Here is a 22,713-nt window from a genome sequence, read left to right as displayed (position 1 = left end):
TATACTTAGTTTTATTACTCCTTTCTTAGTAAGGATGCAGACAAAATTTATATTCAACTTTTAAATTTTTATACAAGAACAATAACATAATATTCTCTGTGTATCTCGAAATCTAGTTTCCTACTAAATAATTGGAAAATAATTGATGCATTCATTAAATTATCTCAAAAATGAACTTAGATAAATAATTTGGTTTACAGACTTGAAACGGTAAGAAATTTATAAATTTATTCCATTATCTGCAACAGCAGGAATCCTATTAAATACATCCAAATTAAATGCTTTAATTACAGCATAATTAAGTCAACTTTTGAACTAATGAATTGATATTTGAGAAGACTTGGAACTTATAAATGCAAATTGCGTAATAGAAGGTTATTAAGATAACTATATTTATTCATATTAATGGGTATTTGCCAACCAACGCATTTAACCAGCTTTTCTCCACTAATAATGCTAATTTAAATATCATTACTAATTCATCCTTAAGTGGATTGTCTCTTTGTTGAGTCAAGTTCATACAATGTATCTTTAATGAAAATGGGCTTCACTGCTATACAAAGACCATCCTAAGGAATTTGCATTACAAAGAATGAAATCAAATTTATAATAGTTGCATTTCATAAATTAATATTTAAAATACAGAATCTAATTATAATATCGAATGAGACATTTGACATTTTCAATGTCTAAGCTGAGTATGCAGAGCCCAAATACAGACGGTAAAAAAATAAAATGGGATTATTTCTTACTTTCAAATAGTAGGAATATGATATATTAATATTATTTGGATGTAGTTTCTAAGTGTCTTAAGATCATAATTAATTTCAGTTAAGGAGGAAAGCATACAGTTTTAACAATTGCGATGTTTTAATAATATGATAAACGGATTAACTGGGATAGCAACCCCGTAGAGATGTAAGGACATTACCTGATAGTCATAATTGGGGTTTTTTTTGGTAAAAGGATATTACCCGATATTCTCCATGATGATTATTTTGAAAATCGAATATTTTTAAATAACTTGAATAAATTCCGATATTATCAAATATTGGAATTAGGTGGCTTAAGAAAAATTTGTGTTTCATAAGAAAAGATTTACCGAGTTAAAAGAAAAAAAAGTTATTTATTGAAAATATTATTGAATATTGGAATAAGGTGGTTTGAGAAAAATTTGTGCTTCATAGGAAAAGATTTATTGAGTTAAAAAAAATTTTAAATTTTTGTTCGGTAACTCAGTAACATATTTAAAGGGAAATAAAACGAAAAAAAAAAAGTACTGCAATACTTTGTAGTTGTGCCAAATACCAGTATGACATCATTTATAATTGAGATATACTTTTCAAACATAAACTTAATTTTTTTTTAAATTTTAAACCAATATACAACCTTTTAACTCTGACAAGATCAGTACATTTTTATAAAAAGAGAAATATCGTTATTTGTTATCTGATTTTAACTATAGTATATAATATTTTTTCAGTAACTTAAAACACATAAGCTTGCTGTCCATAGAAATACTCGACAGTTTTGTCTTATGAGCGAGTATATTTCGTTAACAAAAATGTTCTACTATCCAATGTTCTTATATCTAGGCGAGATCGGGTAACCAAGCAATTTGCACTGTAAAAAATGTTGGATCAAATTACTGTAAAAAGTACTGGCATCCTGAGTGCAGTAACCGTAAAATCTATTTTTAATTAAAACTTTTATACCGTAATTTTTGCGGTAATATTACTGAATTAGAGCTTAGTAATTTTGCAATTAATACTGTAAAAATTAAAGTATATCTGAGTTTTTGTTTCGTAAACTCTTACGGTGAATACTGGCACACTGAGTGCTGGGAATTTTTACCTAATTTGTTCTGCAACTTTTTAGAGTGTGAAAGGAACTGTGAAAGCTGTATCGGAGAACGAGATAACAAGACAGCAAATGTGTGGCTGTAATCCTTCAATTACAAGATTCCTCTCTGAGGGAATAGATTGTTCTATGTATATGTTTTGCAGATACAGCAAAAACTTGCCCTAAATATGAACAAAAGATGAAAAATGAGTGTCGTCATTTTCCTTGAAACAGATACAGCAAAAACTAGCCCTAAATATGAACAAAAGACGAAAAATGAGTGTCGGTATTTTCCTTGAAACAAAAACAGGCATAATTTGTTTGATTCAGAATTTCTAAATAAAAAAAATACCCTTCTAATAATAAAAAACACTGAAAAGCATTTTGACACTTCAAATTTTCCATAATTCGTAGTAATTTTCACTACGAATTATAGAAAATATTATTATAATTATTATAATTATTATATATTATAATTATTATGATTATATAATTATTATGATTATATAATTATTATAATTATAATTATTATATATTATAATTATTATAATTATATAATTATTATAATACTATAATTATTATAATTATAATTATTATTATATGTATTCATTTTTCTACAGTAATTTAGTTAATATTTTTTGCTCGGAGATTGCAGTGAACTTCGTGAAACTCAGTTTAAAAAAGTTCGCTATAAGAAATAACAGCGAATGGCTCTGACACTCAAAAAACACCTCAGTGTAAGAAATAGTGGAGGTAAATGTGTTCTAGTAAACGGCACTTTACTATTAAAAACACTACTGATGCATTTCCTGCCTTTTTAAATCTGGAACGCAAGTCGAACTAGAATATCAGGCTTGCTATTCTGTAATCGTGGTTCTGAGGAATGATAGGAAATAGGGAATAGATCCCTTAATGTTTTCAGAATTCAAAATCTATTTACTCATTTGAAAAAGTAAAACACCATAGGATATCATTGCTCCATATATGCTTAGAAACAATCTCTTATCAATGACAAACAAGCTTCCTCCTGTTACGTTCAAGTTCAATCCTTTCAAATTTGTGATTAAAGCAGAAAACACGTTACTGTCTGCATACTTCCAAGAATACTCCAAGGTAATGGTCTGCAGCATTTTACCTTTGGTACGTACTCTAGAACCACTTAAAGTCAAACGGACGGTTAAAACTGTCCCAATGACGACAACCCAAGCAGATGCAAACTTCAATAAATCTAGAGTAATCTTTTCTTCCGACATCAGCAGACTCGTGAGGGAATAAAACATAACAACATGAGCGCAATACATAATTAGCACAACTGAACTCAACGCCTCTTCTGCAGATTTGACCAGATATGATAACTGATTTGTGGAATGGATAATGTCCACAATGAATGCTGGCTTTATATCTAGTGAATCCAGCTTGTATTTCATTTCTTTGCCGAATTGTTCAATAATATCTCCCAACACTGTATAATTTAAATCACACAGAAATATCGCCAAGCTCTCAGTTGCTGTTGCCATATTGTAATTCACTGTACAAAATATAAGAAAAAAGGCGATTGTTAAATCCTTAAAACGAATGCTTCCTATTAATTCACCAATAACCGATTTCGTATTATTCCAATCAAAATACATAATAACGAATGAAATTATCATTCCAAATAACATAGAAGTGAAGTGTCCAATGAAAAAATGTCTAACGATTTGATTGTAGCCAATGTTGTGATGAGACTTAAGCATTAGCGCTTGGCGACGAATAGTTTCAAAGAGCTTCCATATTTTTCGTCGATTCACAATGATAATAATTCGTATTATGAAGCTAAAGACAAAATTAAGGATAGCTGTAAGTCTGACATAAAATGAATTCATTAGTATGTAATAAAAGTATAAGCTTACAACGAAAGAGACGGTGGCAAATGTATTAATTGCGCAGCACCAAATAAATTGCATTTTTCGCATGCTTTTTTTCGTTCCACTACTTTTTATAGGAAAGCCTAGAATATTTGAAATAATAAAACCTATTTTAAATGACTTCAAAAGTTGATGCATGGTTTCCGATTGTGTATGCTGAAAAATCTTGGAAATGACTTCTGTAGTTTAAAGCATAAATAATCAAAAGTCATACATAAACTCTTATCAAAACCAATTGAAATAACTTCAAAAGTTGAAGCGTGGTTTTTGGTTACATATGCTGTAAAGAGGAATAATGTGTGACTATTGAATTAGACTTTTTAATCGAAATATTATTTAAAAATATGATCCTAATGTATTAAAAACTATTCGTGAATTGAAATACAATATACTTATCGGCGCAGCATAATTTTTTAATTTAATAATTGTGTTTCTCAAACTTCTTATTTGGTTATTTTACATAATTTCGAAATAATTTGCAAATGATATCCTTTATTTGCAAACCACAGTAAGCACTTAAATTATATGAAAAAAAATACAATAGATATTATTAAAAAGTTCCAAACAATCAACGTAGTATTGATTGTTTTGAGTACTTCAATCAAAATTGAAAAGATGAGAAAGAGTTTTTTTGTAATTTCATAGTTTGTCAAGTAAAATGTGACACAAAGCAACAGTGAATCATTAGTATTTAACGTAAACAAAAATGGAAAAGATTAGATTTTTCATTCTTCTTGTCATAAAGGATAATTATTATTGAGATATTTAGATTATCAACCAATACCAATTGAAAATAGATGAATAGATGTGTATATACAAAGTTCAAAGTCTAATCTATATAAAATTCTGTACTTATATATTTTTCATTACCATAAAATGTATTAATAATAAAATAATCTTTAATTGGAAATATCGATCAAAAAACATCAAATTATAATTCCGTTTTCATTCACGGTTTAATCAATATAAAATTGGAGACTAAGAGAGAATTTTTTTCCAACATTTGCACTGTGGGTCAGAAGACCATGACCTTTGGCCAAAAGTCAGAAATTAAATTTTCAACTAAAACATGAGTAGGCAGTTTTAATATAGCCCAAATTAAGTATTCATAATCATTCCAAACACTATAATTTACTTTTTGGACCGACGAGAGTACAATGTAATGAAAAATATGTTTAAAAAAAATTTTTTATGTAATTTTTAAATTTTTATTTCAGAAATATATATATATAGGAATTTCACCTTACTGTTACATTTTTATCAGAGTAATTAGTCTGAAATTATAGTACAATTTTTCAATATGTTGGATTGATTAGTTTATACTCTTGACAAACTTTTAGTTTATATCTTATCATTTGACATTTTAAAATATTTGAATGACTTTCGAGACTTAGTTCCAAAAAGTTCCACGAGGTAATTAGCTAAACTTCTTTTTGTTGTCTTCTTTGATGTTTCTTCTTTCGAAAAAACCTGTCCCATTTTACCCGTATTACAAAAGTGGACTAAATATACCGAAGAACAAAAATTATGTTTTGTTTTCATGTTTTCTCGTTAGTTTGTAATTAATTCGCGTTATTTTGCAATATTACTTCGGAAATATAATTTGCTTTTCATTTTTAATATAAAATTACGAAAGTTATTATATCTTCATTGCTATATTTAATTAATTAAACGTACTATATTATTTATTTATTTATTTTTTTGCTCGCCATATTTCAGCCGCCATTTTGTTTTGTTTTTTCCGGTACTTTTAGAGTATTTCAACATTTCAACTATGAATTCAATTTACCTGCACATTAAAACTCCTAAATAAAAAGCCCCAAATTTTGAAACAAATTTTATCGAAATACTAATTTTGTCCACGCAACCTTGGATGCTCACCCACTGTGCATTGTTACTTTTAATACAAATGTATCTGATAAAGTTAGAAGGAAGAAAAGAAAGAAAAAACGAACCTTAAAATAGAGCTAAAAGGAATTAATTTTTTTGGCAAAAATAATCGGTAATAATTTTTTATAAATTATCAAGTTTTAATAAACAAGTCAAGAAAAATATGTTCATCAAAATGCTAATATATCATGAATACTGCCAACGTTGCTTTTTTCCTTAATTAGTTTTTATTTTGTTAGAAATTATATCGTTTTAGAGGGCTGTAAAAAAATCGCCAGGCTATTGGCGCCTGTTATGCTTAATTAGTTGTGGTAGTAAGAACTTCTGATACGGTGGTACGAGTAATAGACACTTGTTCTAATTACACAGGTGCCTAATATAATAAAGGGTAATGTTTGTATTTTTTGCTGCGCTCTGAGAGGGAATTCCATCTTTTGTTTTTATTTAGTTCAATGAATAGTTTTTTACATAAGCACTCAATCAATATGCTGGATATATTAATTGAGTTCGTGTCTGATTATATTAGTTGTTATGTTAACTAGAACTATCAGTTGTGTGTATTTATTGTCATAAAAACTGCAATTTATTAGCTGTGCATATTTGTTGGCCCAATTATTAGTTGGGCATTCTCATCGCCATATTAACTGCAATTATTTTCTGATTTTAAATAGAATAATGACAAATATTCCGACTAATAAGCTGAATATATAAATTTTCTTGTAATAGTAATTATTAACTGATTTTTTAAATTAACATATTGAGATCGGTGATAGCTCAGAGGATAGAGCGCTCTCTTCCCAATGAGGTACGCCAGATTCGAAACTCAGCAATGGCAAATCAATACGAAAAAAGCTACGGTTCATGGGTTACAATTCTCTTGCCACCAGGTTTTCGAGGTTTTCCTCTCTTTGTAACGCAAGTGCGAATTAGTTCTATAAAAAAGTCTTTCGCGAATGTTTGTTTGCCCCAATGCTTAATCCAAGACTTTAATTGCTTTTTTTTGTTTGGATTAAAAAGTATTAGTCTATGGAGTTAAACATTGAAAGTTGTAAATTCAGAATTGTGTCAGCTGTTCAAGACAGTTATAAAATAAAATGTAATTCTCATATTTGTGGAAATTATTTTTTGAGTATGTTAGTAACATGTTAACTGCAGTTATGAGCTGAGTATCCACATATACATATTATTGCTGCAATTCAACGTATAATTCGAGAAACAATTTGAATAGACAAGTCGTATTATGTTTACTTAATTAAGTAACAGTTCCTTTAATTTATATAATTAAGCGGAAATTGCATGGAAGAGTTTAGAAAATTATGACGGAAGCGGTCAATCTTTAGGACATTTGACATTTTACAAAGAATAAAAAATCTCAGTACTTCTTATCTTTTTACGTTGGACATTAGTTTACAGGAAATTATATTTATTGTTATCGAAAACGGAAATATACCCCTAATTGTTTTTAAGAAACGAAAAAGCTCATTCATTAAGTCAATAACTTTTGATTATTAGTAGCACTTTTTTTTCTAGTGAAGACTTCAAAGTAATAAAATTTTAAACTAGAAATTTTTAATTTTAAAAACGGAAATGTTTAGATGAGCAAACATTGATTGTTCTTCATAATGGAGTGTATGAAATTTACATCTTTCGGTTTATTTATTTTATTGACTTTCATTAATCTCACATCAGTTGAAGGCGGTGTTAAAACAAAAACTAGCAGTAGCAGGTAATAAGACCTTATTTAGTGTAATTAATCTATTATTAAATTTTCAATTATTTAATTATTAAAACGGAAATGTTTAAATGAGCAAACATTGATTGTTCTTCATAATGGAGTGTATGAAATTTACATCTTTCGGTTTATTTATTTTATTGACTTTCATTAATCTCACATCAGTTGAAGGCGGTGTTAAAACAAAAACTAGCAGTAGCAGGTAATAAGACCTTATTTAGTGTAATTAATCTATTATTAAATTTTCAATTATTTAATTATTAAAACGGAAATGTTTAAATGAGCAAACATTGATTGTTCTTCATAATGGAGTGTATGAAATTTACATCTTTCGGTTTATTTATTTTATTGACTTTCATTAATCTCACATCAGTTGAAGGCGGTGTTAAAACAAAAACTAGCAGTAGCAGGTAATTAGACATTTAGTGTAATTAATCTATTATTAAATTTTTAATTATTTAATTATTAAAACGGAAATGTTTAAATGAGCAAACATTGATTGTTCTTCATAATGGAGTGTATGAAATTTACATCTTTCGGTTTATTTATTTTATTGACTTTCATTAATCTCACATTGGTTGAAGGTGGTGTTAAAACGAAAACTAGCAGTGGCAGGTAATTAGACATTATTTAGTCTAATTAATCTATTATTAAATTTTTAATTATTTAATTATTAAAACGGAAATGTTTAGATGAGCAAACATTGATTGTTCTTCATAATGGAGTGTATGAAATTTACATCTTTCGGTTTATTTATTTTATTGACTTTCATTAATCTCACATCAGTTGAAGGCAGTGTTAAAACAAAAACTAGCAGTAGCAGGTAATTAGACATTATTTAGTGTAATTAATCTATTATTAAATTTTTAATTATTTAATTATTAAAACGGAAATGTTTAAATGAGCAAACATTGATTGTTCTTCATAATGGAGTGTATGAAATTTACATCTTTCGGTTTATTTATTTTATTGACTTTCATTAATCTCACATCAGTTGAAGGCAGTGTTAAAACAAAAACTAGCAGTAGCAGGTAATTAGACATTATTTAGTGTAATTAATCTATTATTAAATTTTTAATTATTTAATTATTAAAACGGAAATGTTTAAATGAGCAAACATTGATTGTTCTTCATAATGGAGTGTATGAAATTTACATCTTTCGGTTTATTTATTTTATTGACTTTCATTAATCTCACATCAGTTGAAGGCAGTGTTAAAACAAAAACTAGCAGTAGCAGGTAATTAGACATTATTTAGTGTAATTAATCTATTATTAAATTTTTAATTATTTAATTATTAAAACGGAAATGTTTAAATGAGCAAACATTGATTGTTCTTCATAATGGAGTGTATGAAATTTACATCTTTCGGTTTATTTATTTTATTGACTTTCATTAATCTCACATCAGTTGAAGGCAGTGTTAAAACAAAAACTAGCAGTAGCAGGTAATTAGACATTATTTAGTGTAATTAATCTATTATTAAATTTTTAATTATTTAATTATTAAAACGGAAATGTTTAAATGAGCAAACATTGATTGTTCTTCATAATGGAGTGTATGAAATTTACATCTTTCGGTTTATTTATTTTATTGACTTTCATTAATCTCACATCAGTTGAAGGCAGTGTTAAAACAAAAACTAGCAGTAGCAGGTAATTAGACATTATTTAGTGTAATTAATCTATTATTAAATTTTTAATTATTTAATTATTAAAACGGAAATGTTTAAATGAGCAAACATTGATTGTTCTTCATAATGGAGTGTATGAAATTTACATCTTTCGGTTTATTTATTTTATTGACTTTCATTAATCTCACATCAGTTGAAGGCAGTGTTAAAACAAAAACTAGCAGTAGCAGGTAATTAGACATTATTTAGTGTAATTAATCTATTATTAAATTTTTAATTATTTAATTATTAAAACGGAAATGTTTAAATGAGCAAACATTGATTGTTCTTCATAATGGAGTGTATGAAATTTACATCTTTCGGTTTATTTATTTTATTGACTTTCATTAATCTCACATCAGTTGAAGGCAGTGTTAAAACAAAAACTAGCAGTAGCAGGTAATTAGACATTATTTAGTGTAATTAATCTATTATTAAATTTTTAATTATTTAATTATTAAAACGGAAATGTTTAAATGAGCAAACATTGATTGTTCTTCATAATGGAGTGTATGAAATTTACATCTTTCGGTTTATTTATTTTATTGACTTTCATTAATCTCACATCAGTTGAAGGCAGTGTTAAAACAAAAACTAGCAGTAGCAGGTAATTAGACATTATTTAGTGTAATTAATCTATTATTAAATTTTTAATTATTTAATTATTAAAACGGAAATGTTTAAATGAGCAAACATTGATTGTTCTTCATAATGGAGTGTATGAAATTTACATCTTTCGGTTTATTTATTTTATTGACTTTCATTAATCTCACATCAGTTGAAGGCAGTGTTAAAACAAAAACTAGCAGTAGCAGGTAATTAGACATTATTTAGTGTAATTAATCTATTATTAAATTTTTAATTATTTAATTATTAAAACGGAAATGTTTAAATGAGCAAACATTGATTGTTCTTCATAATGGAGTGTATGAAATTTACATCTTTCGGTTTATTTATTTTATTGACTTTCATTAATCTCACATCAGTTGAAGGCAGTGTTAAAACAAAAACTAGCAGTAGCAGGTAATTAGACATTATTTAGTGTAATTAATCTATTATTAAATTTTTAATTATTTAATTATTAAAACGGAAATGTTTAAATGAGCAAACATTGATTGTTCTTCATAATGGAGTGTATGAAATTTACATCTTTCGGTTTATTTATTTTATTGACTTTCATTAATCTCACATCAGTTGAAGGCAGTGTTAAAACAAAAACTAGCAGTAGCAGGTAATTAGACATTATTTAGTGTAATTAATCTATTATTAAATTTTTAATTATTTAATTATTAAAACGGAAATGTTTAAATGAGCAAACATTGATTGTTCTTCATAATGGAGTGTATGAAATTTACATCTTTCGGTTTATTTATTTTATTGACTTTCATTAATCTCACATCAGTTGAAGGCAGTGTTAAAACAAAAACTAGCAGTAGCAGGTAATTAGACATTATTTAGTGTAATTAATCTATTATTAAATTTTTAATTATTTAATTATTAAAACGGAAATGTTTAAATGAGCAAACATTGATTGTTCTTCATAATGGAGTGTATGAAATTTACATCTTTCGGTTTATTTATTTTATTGACTTTCATTAATCTCACATCAGTTGAAGGCAGTGTTAAAACAAAAACTAGCAGTAGCAGGTAATTAGACATTATTTAGTGTAATTAATCTATTATTAAATTTTTAATTATTTAATTATTAAAACGGAAATGTTTAAATGAGCAAACATTGATTGTTCTTCATAATGGAGTGTATGAAATTTACATCTTTCGGTTTATTTATTTTATTGACTTTCATTAATCTCACATCAGTTGAAGGCAGTGTTAAAACAAAAACTAGCAGTAGCAGGTAATTAGACATTATTTAGTGTAATTAATCTATTATTAAATTTTTAATTATTTAATTATTAAAACGGAAATGTTTAAATGAGCAAACATTGATTGTTCTTCATAATGGAGTGTATGAAATTTACATCTTTCGGTTTATTTATTTTATTGACTTTCATTAATCTCACATCAGTTGAAGGCAGTGTTAAAACAAAAACTAGCAGTAGCAGGTAATTAGACATTATTTAGTGTAATTAATCTATTATTAAATTTTTAATTATTTAATTATTAAAACGGAAATGTTTAAATGAGCAAACATTGATTGTTCTTCATAATGGAGTGTATGAAATTTACATCTTTCGGTTTATTTATTTTATTGACTTTCATTAATCTCACATCAGTTGAAGGCAGTGTTAAAACAAAAACTAGCAGTAGCAGGTAATTAGACATTATTTAGTGTAATTAATCTATTATTAAATTTTTAATTATTTAATTATTAAAACGGAAATGTTTAAATGAGCAAACATTGATTGTTCTTCATAATGGAGTGTATGAAATTTACATCTTTCGGTTTATTTATTTTATTGACTTTCATTAATCTCACATCAGTTGAAGGCAGTGTTAAAACAAAAACTAGCAGTAGCAGGTAATTAGACATTATTTAGTGTAATTAATCTATTATTAAATTTTTAATTATTTAATTATTAAAACGGAAATGTTTAAATGAGCAAACATTGATTGTTCTTCATAATGGAGTGTATGAAATTTACATCTTTCGGTTTATTTATTTTATTGACTTTCATTAATCTCACATCAGTTGAAGGCAGTGTTAAAACAAAAACTAGCAGTAGCAGGTAATTAGACATTATTTAGTGTAATTAATCTATTATTAAATTTTTAATTATTTAATTATTAAAACGGAAATGTTTAAATGAGCAAACATTGATTGTTCTTCATAATGGAGTGTATGAAATTTACATCTTTCGGTTTATTTATTTTATTGACTTTCATTAATCTCACATCAGTTGAAGGCAGTGTTAAAACAAAAACTAGCAGTAGCAGGTAATTAGACATTATTTAGTGTAATTAATCTATTATTAAATTTTTAATTATTTAATTATTAAAACGGAAATGTTTAAATGAGCAAACATTGATTGTTCTTCATAATGGAGTGTATGAAATTTACATCTTTCGGTTTATTTATTTTATTGACTTTCATTAATCTCACATCAGTTGAAGGCAGTGTTAAAACAAAAACTAGCAGTAGCAGGTAATTAGACATTATTTAGTGTAATTAATCTATTATTAAATTTTTAATTATTTAATTATTAAAACGGAAATGTTTAAATGAGCAAACATTGATTGTTCTTCATAATGGAGTGTATGAAATTTACATCTTTCGGTTTATTTATTTTATTGACTTTCATTAATCTCACATCAGTTGAAGGCAGTGTTAAAACAAAAACTAGCAGTAGCAGGTAATTAGACATTATTTAGTGTAATTAATCTATTATTAAATTTTTAATTATTTAATTATTAAAACGGAAATGTTTAAATGAGCAAACATTGATTGTTCTTCATAATGGAGTGTATGAAATTTACATCTTTCGGTTTATTTATTTTATTGACTTTCATTAATCTCACATCAGTTGAAGGCAGTGTTAAAACAAAAACTAGCAGTAGCAGGTAATTAGACATTATTTAGTGTAATTAATCTATTATTAAATTTTTAATTATTTAATTATTAAAACGGAAATGTTTAAATGAGCAAACATTGATTGTTCTTCATAATGGAGTGTATGAAATTTACATCTTTCGGTTTATTTATTTTATTGACTTTCATTAATCTCACATCAGTTGAAGGCAGTGTTAAAACAAAAACTAGCAGTAGCAGGTAATTAGACATTATTTAGTGTAATTAATCTATTATTAAATTTTTAATTATTTAATTATTAAAACGGAAATGTTTAAATGAGCAAACATTGATTGTTCTTCATAATGGAGTGTATGAAATTTACATCTTTCGGTTTATTTATTTTATTGACTTTCATTAATCTCACATCAGTTGAAGGCAGTGTTAAAACAAAAACTAGCAGTAGCAGGTAATTAGACATTATTTAGTGTAATTAATCTATTATTAAATTTTTAATTATTTAATTATTAAAACGGAAATGTTTAAATGAGCAAACATTGATTGTTCTTCATAATGGAGTGTATGAAATTTACATCTTTCGGTTTATTTATTTTATTGACTTTCATTAATCTCACATCAGTTGAAGGCAGTGTTAAAACAAAAACTAGCAGTAGCAGGTAATTAGACATTATTTAGTGTAATTAATCTATTATTAAATTTTTAATTATTTAATTATTAAAACGGAAATGTTTAAATGAGCAAACATTGATTGTTCTTCATAATGGAGTGTATGAAATTTACATCTTTCGGTTTATTTATTTTATTGACTTTCATTAATCTCACATCAGTTGAAGGCAGTGTTAAAACAAAAACTAGCAGTAGCAGGTAATTAGACATTATTTAGTGTAATTAATCTATTATTAAATTTTTAATTATTTAATTATTAAAACGGAAATGTTTAAATGAGCAAACATTGATTGTTCTTCATAATGGAGTGTATGAAATTTACATCTTTCGGTTTATTTATTTTATTGACTTTCATTAATCTCACATCAGTTGAAGGCAGTGTTAAAACAAAAACTAGCAGTAGCAGGTAATTAGACATTATTTAGTGTAATTAATCTATTATTAAATTTTTAATTATTTAATTATTAAAACGGAAATGTTTAAATGAGCAAACATTGATTGTTCTTCATAATGGAGTGTATGAAATTTACATCTTTCGGTTTATTTATTTTATTGACTTTCATTAATCTCACATCAGTTGAAGGCAGTGTTAAAACAAAAACTAGCAGTAGCAGGTAATTAGACATTATTTAGTGTAATTAATCTATTATTAAATTTTTAATTATTTAATTATTAAAACGGAAATGTTTAAATGAGCAAACATTGATTGTTCTTCATAATGGAGTGTATGAAATTTACATCTTTCGGTTTATTTATTTTATTGACTTTCATTAATCTCACATCAGTTGAAGGTGGTGTTAAAGCAAAAACTAGCAGTGGCAGGTAATTAGACATTATTTAGTGTATCTATTATTTAATTTTAGATCCTCAAAGATGAAATTTGTTGAGAAATTGCTAAGTTAGTTGATAACTTATATAAGTAAATTTCTTATACGTTAAAGTTATGTGTAAGGAACATTTAACTCCTTTAGAAATTATTTTATAAACTAATTTCACATTTGTTTCATGGTGGTGCTAAAAAGGAAACGAGCAGTGGCAGTTAATAAGATATTATTATTATCATTACCGAAGCGCGTCGTTGTAAACTTTTTTGGTGTCCCATAAAACCAAAAACACCATAACTTTTGCTGCATTCTGATAGTTTTGATCATTTTTTCTCAATGACCATATGATTCACATGTAATATCAAAGTTTTATGTACAAAATTAGGGTGGGCGAACTTAATGCTGCATTCTGCGTCGCAAAACTGGAGACAGCAGCGTTATTATTTTTTATTTGAGGTATGTGGAGCCGTAGTTTTTTTTAAAGAGCCCTTACTTCATTAAAGAGTGAACTTTCAACCATTCTACTTTGAACAAAATTGATTAAAAGATTATTTTTTATATTTCTTAAACCTTAGAATGATTTTCTAACTTGGCAAAAGATACGCAATTTAAAAAAAATAAAGAGAAATATTAAGCTAAAGTCAATTAACAACATTATAACTTGATTAATTTGACAACCTTATAACTTTAGGTTTTATCCTTGCCAACCTAATAACACTTTTAATCCTTTTATCAATCGTAAAATTTTTTACGGTAAACTTGATACAATGTAAACTTTAATTTGTATGCTTTCTAATACAAATCTGAAATTTTTCCTTTTTTGCGATTTAAATATTTAATGCAAATGGCTATTTAATATAAATATTAATATTTTAACTTTTTGCATTTAAAACTTTAATTTGAATGACAGTACTTTACTGCATTGATAGTACAACACTTTGATTACTTTAATAACTTGAATACTAATTTACAATACTATGAATATTTTTATGTGCCACTGTATAGTTTATGCAACTTCTTAAACTTTAGAATGCGTTTTAATATAGATTCTACAGTTTTCAATTTGGACCATATAAAATTTTATTTCAATATTTTACAACATATATTTGACATTTTTCCCTATGTGCATGGTAAAATTTTACTAAATTGAACACATTTCAATACTAATTGGAAATTTTCCACTCGATACACTTTAAACTCTAATTCGAATATTCTTCAATATAAATCTGATTTCTTCCATTCGTATGCATTATTATATTTTGACTATGATGCAACATAAATTTGACGTGTTTCTATTGGGGCAAGTTTATTGTTACGAGGAACATTTTGCACTACATATTAGGCCTTATTTTTTACTGCATTGGGAACTCTAATTTGAATAATTTGCAGCTTAAATTTGATATGCATTTACGTTAATCTCCTTATTTGAAATGATCTTTGAAAACTGTCCTTGGTTTTAGCTGTGTAAAAGGTTGACTTTACATGAAAATGTAGGTGAATACTTAGTTTTAAATTTGTCTTCAAAATAACTAATTTTGTACCGTGTATTCGTAATGATAATAAATTACAACTACTGTTTCTAGGTTTTAATAATTTCAATGAGCAAAATGTCTTGCTTATGGTGCTAATTGTTCATTTTATCTTGCAAAATATTCAGTTTATAGTGCAAAGTACTCGCTTTAGGAAACCATTTTTTAAATTGCAAAGTAATTGTTATAGTATACAAAATGTCCTTTTTCTAATTTTATATATCAGTTCCTAATTTTTCTTTAAAGTGGTTAATATATTTTATTTTCAATGTTTATATTTTTTTAGGTGAATCATATTTTTTAATGTTTGAATATCAACTTTTAAACTAAGTAGTTTCAAGTAAAAAACGGAATAATTACTTTCTTGGGCAATGTTACGAGCTAATTTCATTCCATTTTACTCGTTGATATTGAAACTGCAGGTTACCGGTAATGTTATAAATCCAACCTTGTAAGCAATACTAAATATAAACCTGTGGCAAAATATGAAATGTAAATATTGCATAATTTTAATAAATATGCGTAGCATTCATCAGTACTAATAAGCATTACCTAATGCATTATCTAATATTACTAGAATAGTTGAAAATAACTCCATGGTCAAACAAATAGATTTTTTTCTGCTTTCTTTATTAAGATAAGCATAATCTTATTAGTAGTCATTTTGCTTATTCATACAAGGGGTGTTCAAATGAAAAGGAACGAAACGACACGGTGGGTACAAATGTAGACTTTATTCAAAATATACACCATAGGCCTGTGCACAGCGATCCCACTGATGAACATGCCGCAGGATTCCTTGTTCCCAGAATTCCTGTGGTCTTGACGAGACCCAGTCCTTCACAGCGTCCTTGAGTATGTCGTCCGAGTTGAAGAGCTTCCCTTTCAGGTGGAAAAAAACACATGGAAGTCGCAGGGTGACTAGTCCGGATTGTAGGGCGCACTAGTCCGGATTGCAGGGCGCACTAGTCCGGATTGTAGTAACCCACTTGAACTTGGCCAGTTCCATGTGTGCGAGTCTGGAGACGTGTGGACGCGCTTTATCATGGAGCAGAACCCCCGTGAGAAGTCCCGGTCTTTTGTTCTTGATGGACCTGCGTAGGCATCAGAGTATCTCACAATACACATCGGAGTTAAAGGTTTTTCTACGCTCAAGGAAATCGGATAACACCTCGCTGCTCCTCAATCGATGAATTTTGCAGTGCTAACGCCATCCAGTCCTCATACGGACTGCCGCAGCATTTGGACGCCGCTTTTGATAAGAGCCTCTGTTCTCCCCTGCTCATGCGGGCACCAGCGTATGCTCTGATCCCAGTCAGAGACTCCAATCTCATCCCGAGATGTCTCGCTACGTTCTCCCATAGCGGAATATGCAAATATTTAACTGTTACGTTTTTACGTCGTTTCGTACCTTTTCATTTGATCACCCCTTGTAATAATAAGATTGCATACGATGTTGGGTAGCTCATTGATCAGCACACACTTACCCCCAAAAACAACTGCATTATTATTTTTTGAGGGTAATGAGACATGCCCCAGTTTGCCTTACGTTGTTCATTTTCCGGCTTTGATATTAGTAAGTAATAATAAAATAAGCCGGCCAGCTAAACTTCCATGTCGAAATCATTTTAAGTAATAAAATATTTATGAAGTAATTTCTGAAACTTGATTAATTAAAGTGGCACGATTTAAGAGGCTACAAGTGGTACAATTTTGTCAACTATGTTGTGTTTTTAACAGAGCGTTATACCAAGCTTCTAACAATAATTAACTAGAACACTATTGAGTAAATCAATTAACTATTGAAGGAGGTATTTAATAATCTGTACATAATTTGAAATATCCCTAGCAGCAAAATTACTTGGGCCCTCATTGACCCTCAATATTCACGAATCTTTGCTCAATAACTGTTCAAAGGGTCGTTATTTTCCGATATTGGTTAGATATAGAATTGCCCAATTCACCCGATATTTTACAGTCAATTTACAACCAATATCGGCCTTATATAGAGCTTTCAGATTCACCCGGTATTTTAGATTTATTATTCACCCAATATCGGCCCTATATATTTGATCAATATTAAAAAATCTAGACATCTCAATATTGGTCCCTCGGGGGATACTTATGAAGAACCTATATTGAGGCAATTTTGAGCCCAACTGTGGCAATGTAGAATTGTTGCTAGAGATGCCATATTTTTACACAAGATTATGAAAAATTATTTTGAAAATTTGTAAACTTATTTAAAATTTTAACACGCTAACACAGTAACTTGATTCTCTTGTATAGACCTCTACCTGCATAAAGCTTCTAAATTTATCCGGTAGGGTGTTTCTCAACTCAGTTGATTCCTTTTAGAAATCAGAAGTGGTGTGATTTGGGAGTATGATTTAGAGAGCTTTCTTCTATTGGGCTATTGGGAATTACTAGTATAAGCATATTACTATTCAAATATTTTTTTTAAATAAATAGTGTCGTCGAGATTGAAATGATCTTATTACCGTGAAACAAAATCAAAATTAATGTCGTCGCAAATGGAGCAAATTAATTAGTTCTTCCGAAGACACAAAGGTGACAGAATTTTTATACTCGGCAATTACTATTATTATACTCGGCTATACAAATTATTCAGTTTTTCGCATTCGTCGACAAAATCGAAAATGATCGGAGAAAGAAAATAACGCCAAGTTAATTAATCAGCCGCTGGAAATGATATCAATTATCCACTCTCGTTTCAGAGAACTTCGATTAAACTCACGTTATTCAGTATTGTTGAATTAATTACATGCAACGAATACATGCAGTTATTGAGTCGCTTTTTCAACTAAATGGAGAATTCGATTTGGATGGTTACCGCCGGCATTTCAATTTCCAGCTCGAAAATCACATTAAAAAGCGAATGAAAGGATTTGGATATACATATAAATATCTGACAATGCAGAAATGGGTTACATTCTATAGTAAAATATATTTTTACCTGTGAGCTTGCGCCCCCTGATCGCTAACGCTCGCCAAACCCCGAAAATTGCTACGCAATCTTATATGGTTTGCTTCGCAAAAAAAGTTCGCTTTGCTCGCTACTAACTTAGGTACACTGCAAATTCACAAAATTCTAAGAATTCAAAATAATTATTCAAATCCATATAAAAACTTTTTTTTAAAAAAATTACATCTTTTTAGTAAATACTAAGTCATTAAAATAAATTTGAATTCCAATAAATGACATGTAATCCGTTAAACATATTATAAATGTGTTATAGTATAATTCATGATATGAATCAAAAATCGTCAAATAAATTCGTAATATATAAATTCGTGAAAAAAAGCGCTTTCGACAAAATACCAAAATAGAGATCTATCGACAAAGACTACTCACTTCTGCCTAGGTTAATAGTATGAGATTGCCGCAGCTGATGCTCTCTGGTTATTTCAGTTTCCGTTTTTAAAAGCACTTTATGTTGAGCCACCTCAGCTAGATCTGGCATGGGACATTTTTAGTGGCAATCATTGGTCGATTTGCCGTGTAAGAGAAATAGTAACTTAAACAAAACAAAGCAAACGTTGCCACCGGCGGAAAAGAAATACAACTAAAATTTGGGAACCACGTAAGAGAATTATATAGATAATAAATTTTTAACTAGTATATAATATTGAAATATTTACACCAATCATTAAAGTAATTACTGTAGCAATAAACAATTATGTAACTAGTAGAGAAGTAGAAAGTCATACAGTTCAATAATGTCTTAATTATTTTGAAATTTTAAGTGTTAAAAAGATTATTTTAAATGAATTAATATTTGTTCAGATGCATTGAATTGGTAGATAAGTCTTACAATTGGTTACTTTATGACCCCATGTCAACCGTTTTGTTTAAATCGAATTTTTAATTTCTTTACGCATTGTTTGTAAAATGAAAAGTATGATCATTTTCAAAAATTGATACTCAAAATGAACGGAGAGTTCTTTTCTTGACTAAACAGTTTCCTAAAATAAATGAATTGATGGAACATTTAGTCACATTGAAGAAATTATTGCCTTCGCCTGTTTGAGGATACGAATTTCATCTTTTGAGTTAAAATAATTTGAGTGCAACTTTGAAGTTGACACAATTGATTTGAACATGCGCGATAAATAAAAGAGATTTGAGTGAATGAGTTATGCCATTAGAAGAAATCGAATCTGAAAAGACTACTTAAAAAAGAGAGCGACTATCTGTCTTGCAATGCAAACGATTTTATAATAAAAAAATAATAAATTGGGACCTAGATCATCTGAAATGCAAAATTTAGGAAGTACTTCCTTCAGATGTGTGAGAGTTTATGCTTAATAGACAATCAAGTACTTGATTGTCGATTAAAATCACGTGATTTTAAGACAAAATGTTTTTCAAAAATGAAAAAAAAATCACATCAAGGGTTGTGTCAGGGAACATCCGGGCGGTCTGGATTTAAACTAGCAGTATCACCAATGACATAATTAAAAATTTGATTTAGTGTAATTGGTAAATCGAAGAAACAATAAGGAAAACATATTCATTTATTAAACCGTATTAAGTACATCCATAATAACTTACACTCTCTTCAAACATAAGCAAATCTCATTCTGTTCTAAAATAAATTAAAAAGAGAAATAAAATCACGTAAGACGTTTTTGATATTGGCCCTGCATTTTTCGTTATTTCATATTTTTTTCCTATTTTTGCCATCCTCGTTGAATTTTATTCTTAAAACTCCTGACAGATTGCTTAATTTTTACTTTACGACAGACGTTAAATAGCCGACCCAATTTTTGTGTTTACGACTATCACTGTTCACCTCCGTCAACTTGTAATTTTGAACCCAATGCAGAAGACAATGGAACTCCTGGATCAAGTACTGAAAGAAAGATGCCTTCATGGAAGGCTTTTTGATAGAACTAACCCGCATTTACGTTACATGAAGAGGAAAACCACAAAATTGTTCCTCGGTTAGCCTGACGACAAAGGGACTTTATTCTATGTTCCGCATACCACTGAGGATTATAGTTTTCTACCGTTTTTTTTTCTACATATTTTGTCAAATCCGAAGCAGTTAACATGCACGCAATATAGTGATTGAATCAGATAGTAATTTTAGATCAGAATAAATTTTTGGACTATTAAATAATGAAACATTTTTAACCAATGTTGCAGTTTGTTTTTTGTTTTAAACAATATATATGTATGAAGGCCGGGATAACCTGGTTGGTAGTGTCTTGGGTTCATGTCCAAGGGGTCGTGGGTTTGATCCTTGTCGGCCAAAGATTCCCTGTGTAGTAAATGGTGACTGGTGCAAGTAAAATATGTCGGGTAACAAAGTCCTCAATGTTCCCCTAACAATTCATACCTCTGAGGGTACTGAATTGGAGTTAGATCGTTCTCTGGTTCAGATCAATATTGCGATCTGTGAATGAATAAATGGGTGTATGAATGGGCCCTCCCATCTGGCCGTGAGGTGTGTGTGACTGAAGTCGTATTCTTGGGCATAGATGGCGCCACTGGAAAAAAAACAAGCGCACCATTAGCTTTAAATTCGCTTGATTTCACCAAGCAGGCTTGCTGATATTTGCAAGTGACATTAGAAAAAACAACAGCATAAATATGTGTGTATCTATGTATATGAATTTTTTCAGTATATTTATTAGTATATATAATGCATAACTCCATCTTGACAATATATTATCAATAATTCCGTCCTGAAATTAATGATAATAAAGGGACAAAAATTATATAGTTTCAAAATTATTTTAAATGTGATGGAGTTACAACAAGTGAGTTTTTCACCACATTGTTTTTTGAGAAAGAATAAGTTTTCACATACCATCATATTATAATTTTGAGAAAAAATGAATTTGACTTAATTCAGATTTAATCAATTATAAATAAAGTTTCAGTTGAAATAAATAAAGCTAACTAAACTGAAATTAAAAATTTGATTCATTTCAAGCTGAAATAAATAAATTGCAGGATCTAATTAGTAAAAATAATAACAATAATAATCCTTAATTTTACTAACATTGTATTTTATCTCTTCATAGATCTCAATCAAGGTTTGGACATGGTCAAAGTAAGATCAAACTTTTATCATTTACCTTTTCATTTAAATTGCCTTCAGAACTTAATATTTTTTTGCAATTTTCAAAGGAGAGTAAATTATCTTTATTCGTTTTCTAAATTGGTAGCTGAAATTAAAATTTACTTTTTTTTAAACACTGATAGAACCAAATGAGATAATGTGGCCGTTGGAGTAAAAAAATGACTGAATGCTCTAATTTTTTTTTATAAATATGCGTCCGTTGTTTTATGCCTGCTTTAAATTGTTGTAACCACGAAATTATACAGTAGGATAACATTTCGAAAAATAGCTTGTTTGTTTTTTTGTTTGCGCCAGCGAAATTTCAATTTATTAAAATAAAATAATAAAAAAATATTTTATTAAAATGAAAAACGTATCACCTACATTTTGCTTAATAGGCTTTTAATTACATTTATACTGAAGGTTATACGTCTCTCATCTTATAATATATTAATTGTATCAACTTAATTTCACAGACGTATAAAACATATATCTTATTATATGTTTATAGAGAAAACCCTCTGGTATGATTAAGAGCTTACTCTTTTTCCATAGCTTTGATTAGGGTTTGATTACTCTTAGTGAACGCTGAGTGACTAATCAGTAATTCATTTAAATATTAGTTTGCAAATACTACAAAATGTAGGGTTTTGTGATTTTTAGTAAGGGAGTCTAAAAAATATACAGTCCCGAAGTGGACTGATTGTAAAGACACGGTTCTCAGTAGAACACCAAAGTCAAGCGTCACTGGCTGCGGTCAGTAAGCGCGTGGATTACCGCTTTGATCACCCTGCGTAGAGACCGAGGAAGTGCGGTATCGGCTCTCGTTAAACTCTTATACCGTAAAAAGGTTCGATTTCGCCCTCAGGTCATCGGGCTACTAAAGCAAGAGAGCCATCAAAATTGCGATGACATTTCTTCAGATCATCCTCAGGGATGTTTCCCAGAGCCCATTGTGCCGCTCTTGTGCGACGTAAATAAAGTACCAGCTTACCTACCTAGAAATATACAATGCGTAAACAAAAGCGAAGCACATTTAATGACTGTTTATCTAATGATCGTATTTTTA

General features: G+C 28.6%; 1 protein-coding gene across 1 annotated transcript in view; it reads left to right on the top strand.

Annotated features, from left to right (window-relative positions):
• The first annotated feature begins 7,677 nt into the window (after positions 1-7,677).
• The window catches only part of LOC107439698 (uncharacterized), a 310,740-nt gene continuing 295,704 nt past the window's right edge, over positions 7,678-22,713 (top strand). Inside the window, exons 1-2 of the mRNA XM_087152696.1 lie at positions 7,678-7,781; positions 21,607-21,635. Of these exons, the coding sequence (XP_087008822.1) occupies positions 7,678-7,781; positions 21,607-21,635 (133 nt within the window). The remainder of the gene's footprint in view (positions 7,782-21,606; positions 21,636-22,713) is intronic.

This window comes from Parasteatoda tepidariorum, chromosome 10, assembly GCF_982258835.1.
Source record: "Parasteatoda tepidariorum strain Cologne lab strain chromosome 10, Ptep-v5.0, whole genome shotgun sequence".
NCBI classification, from domain to species: Eukaryota; Metazoa; Arthropoda; class Arachnida; order Araneae; family Theridiidae; genus Parasteatoda; species Parasteatoda tepidariorum.
The sequence above is the reverse complement of the archived record's forward strand: the minus strand, read 5'-3'. Positions and strand labels throughout refer to the sequence as shown.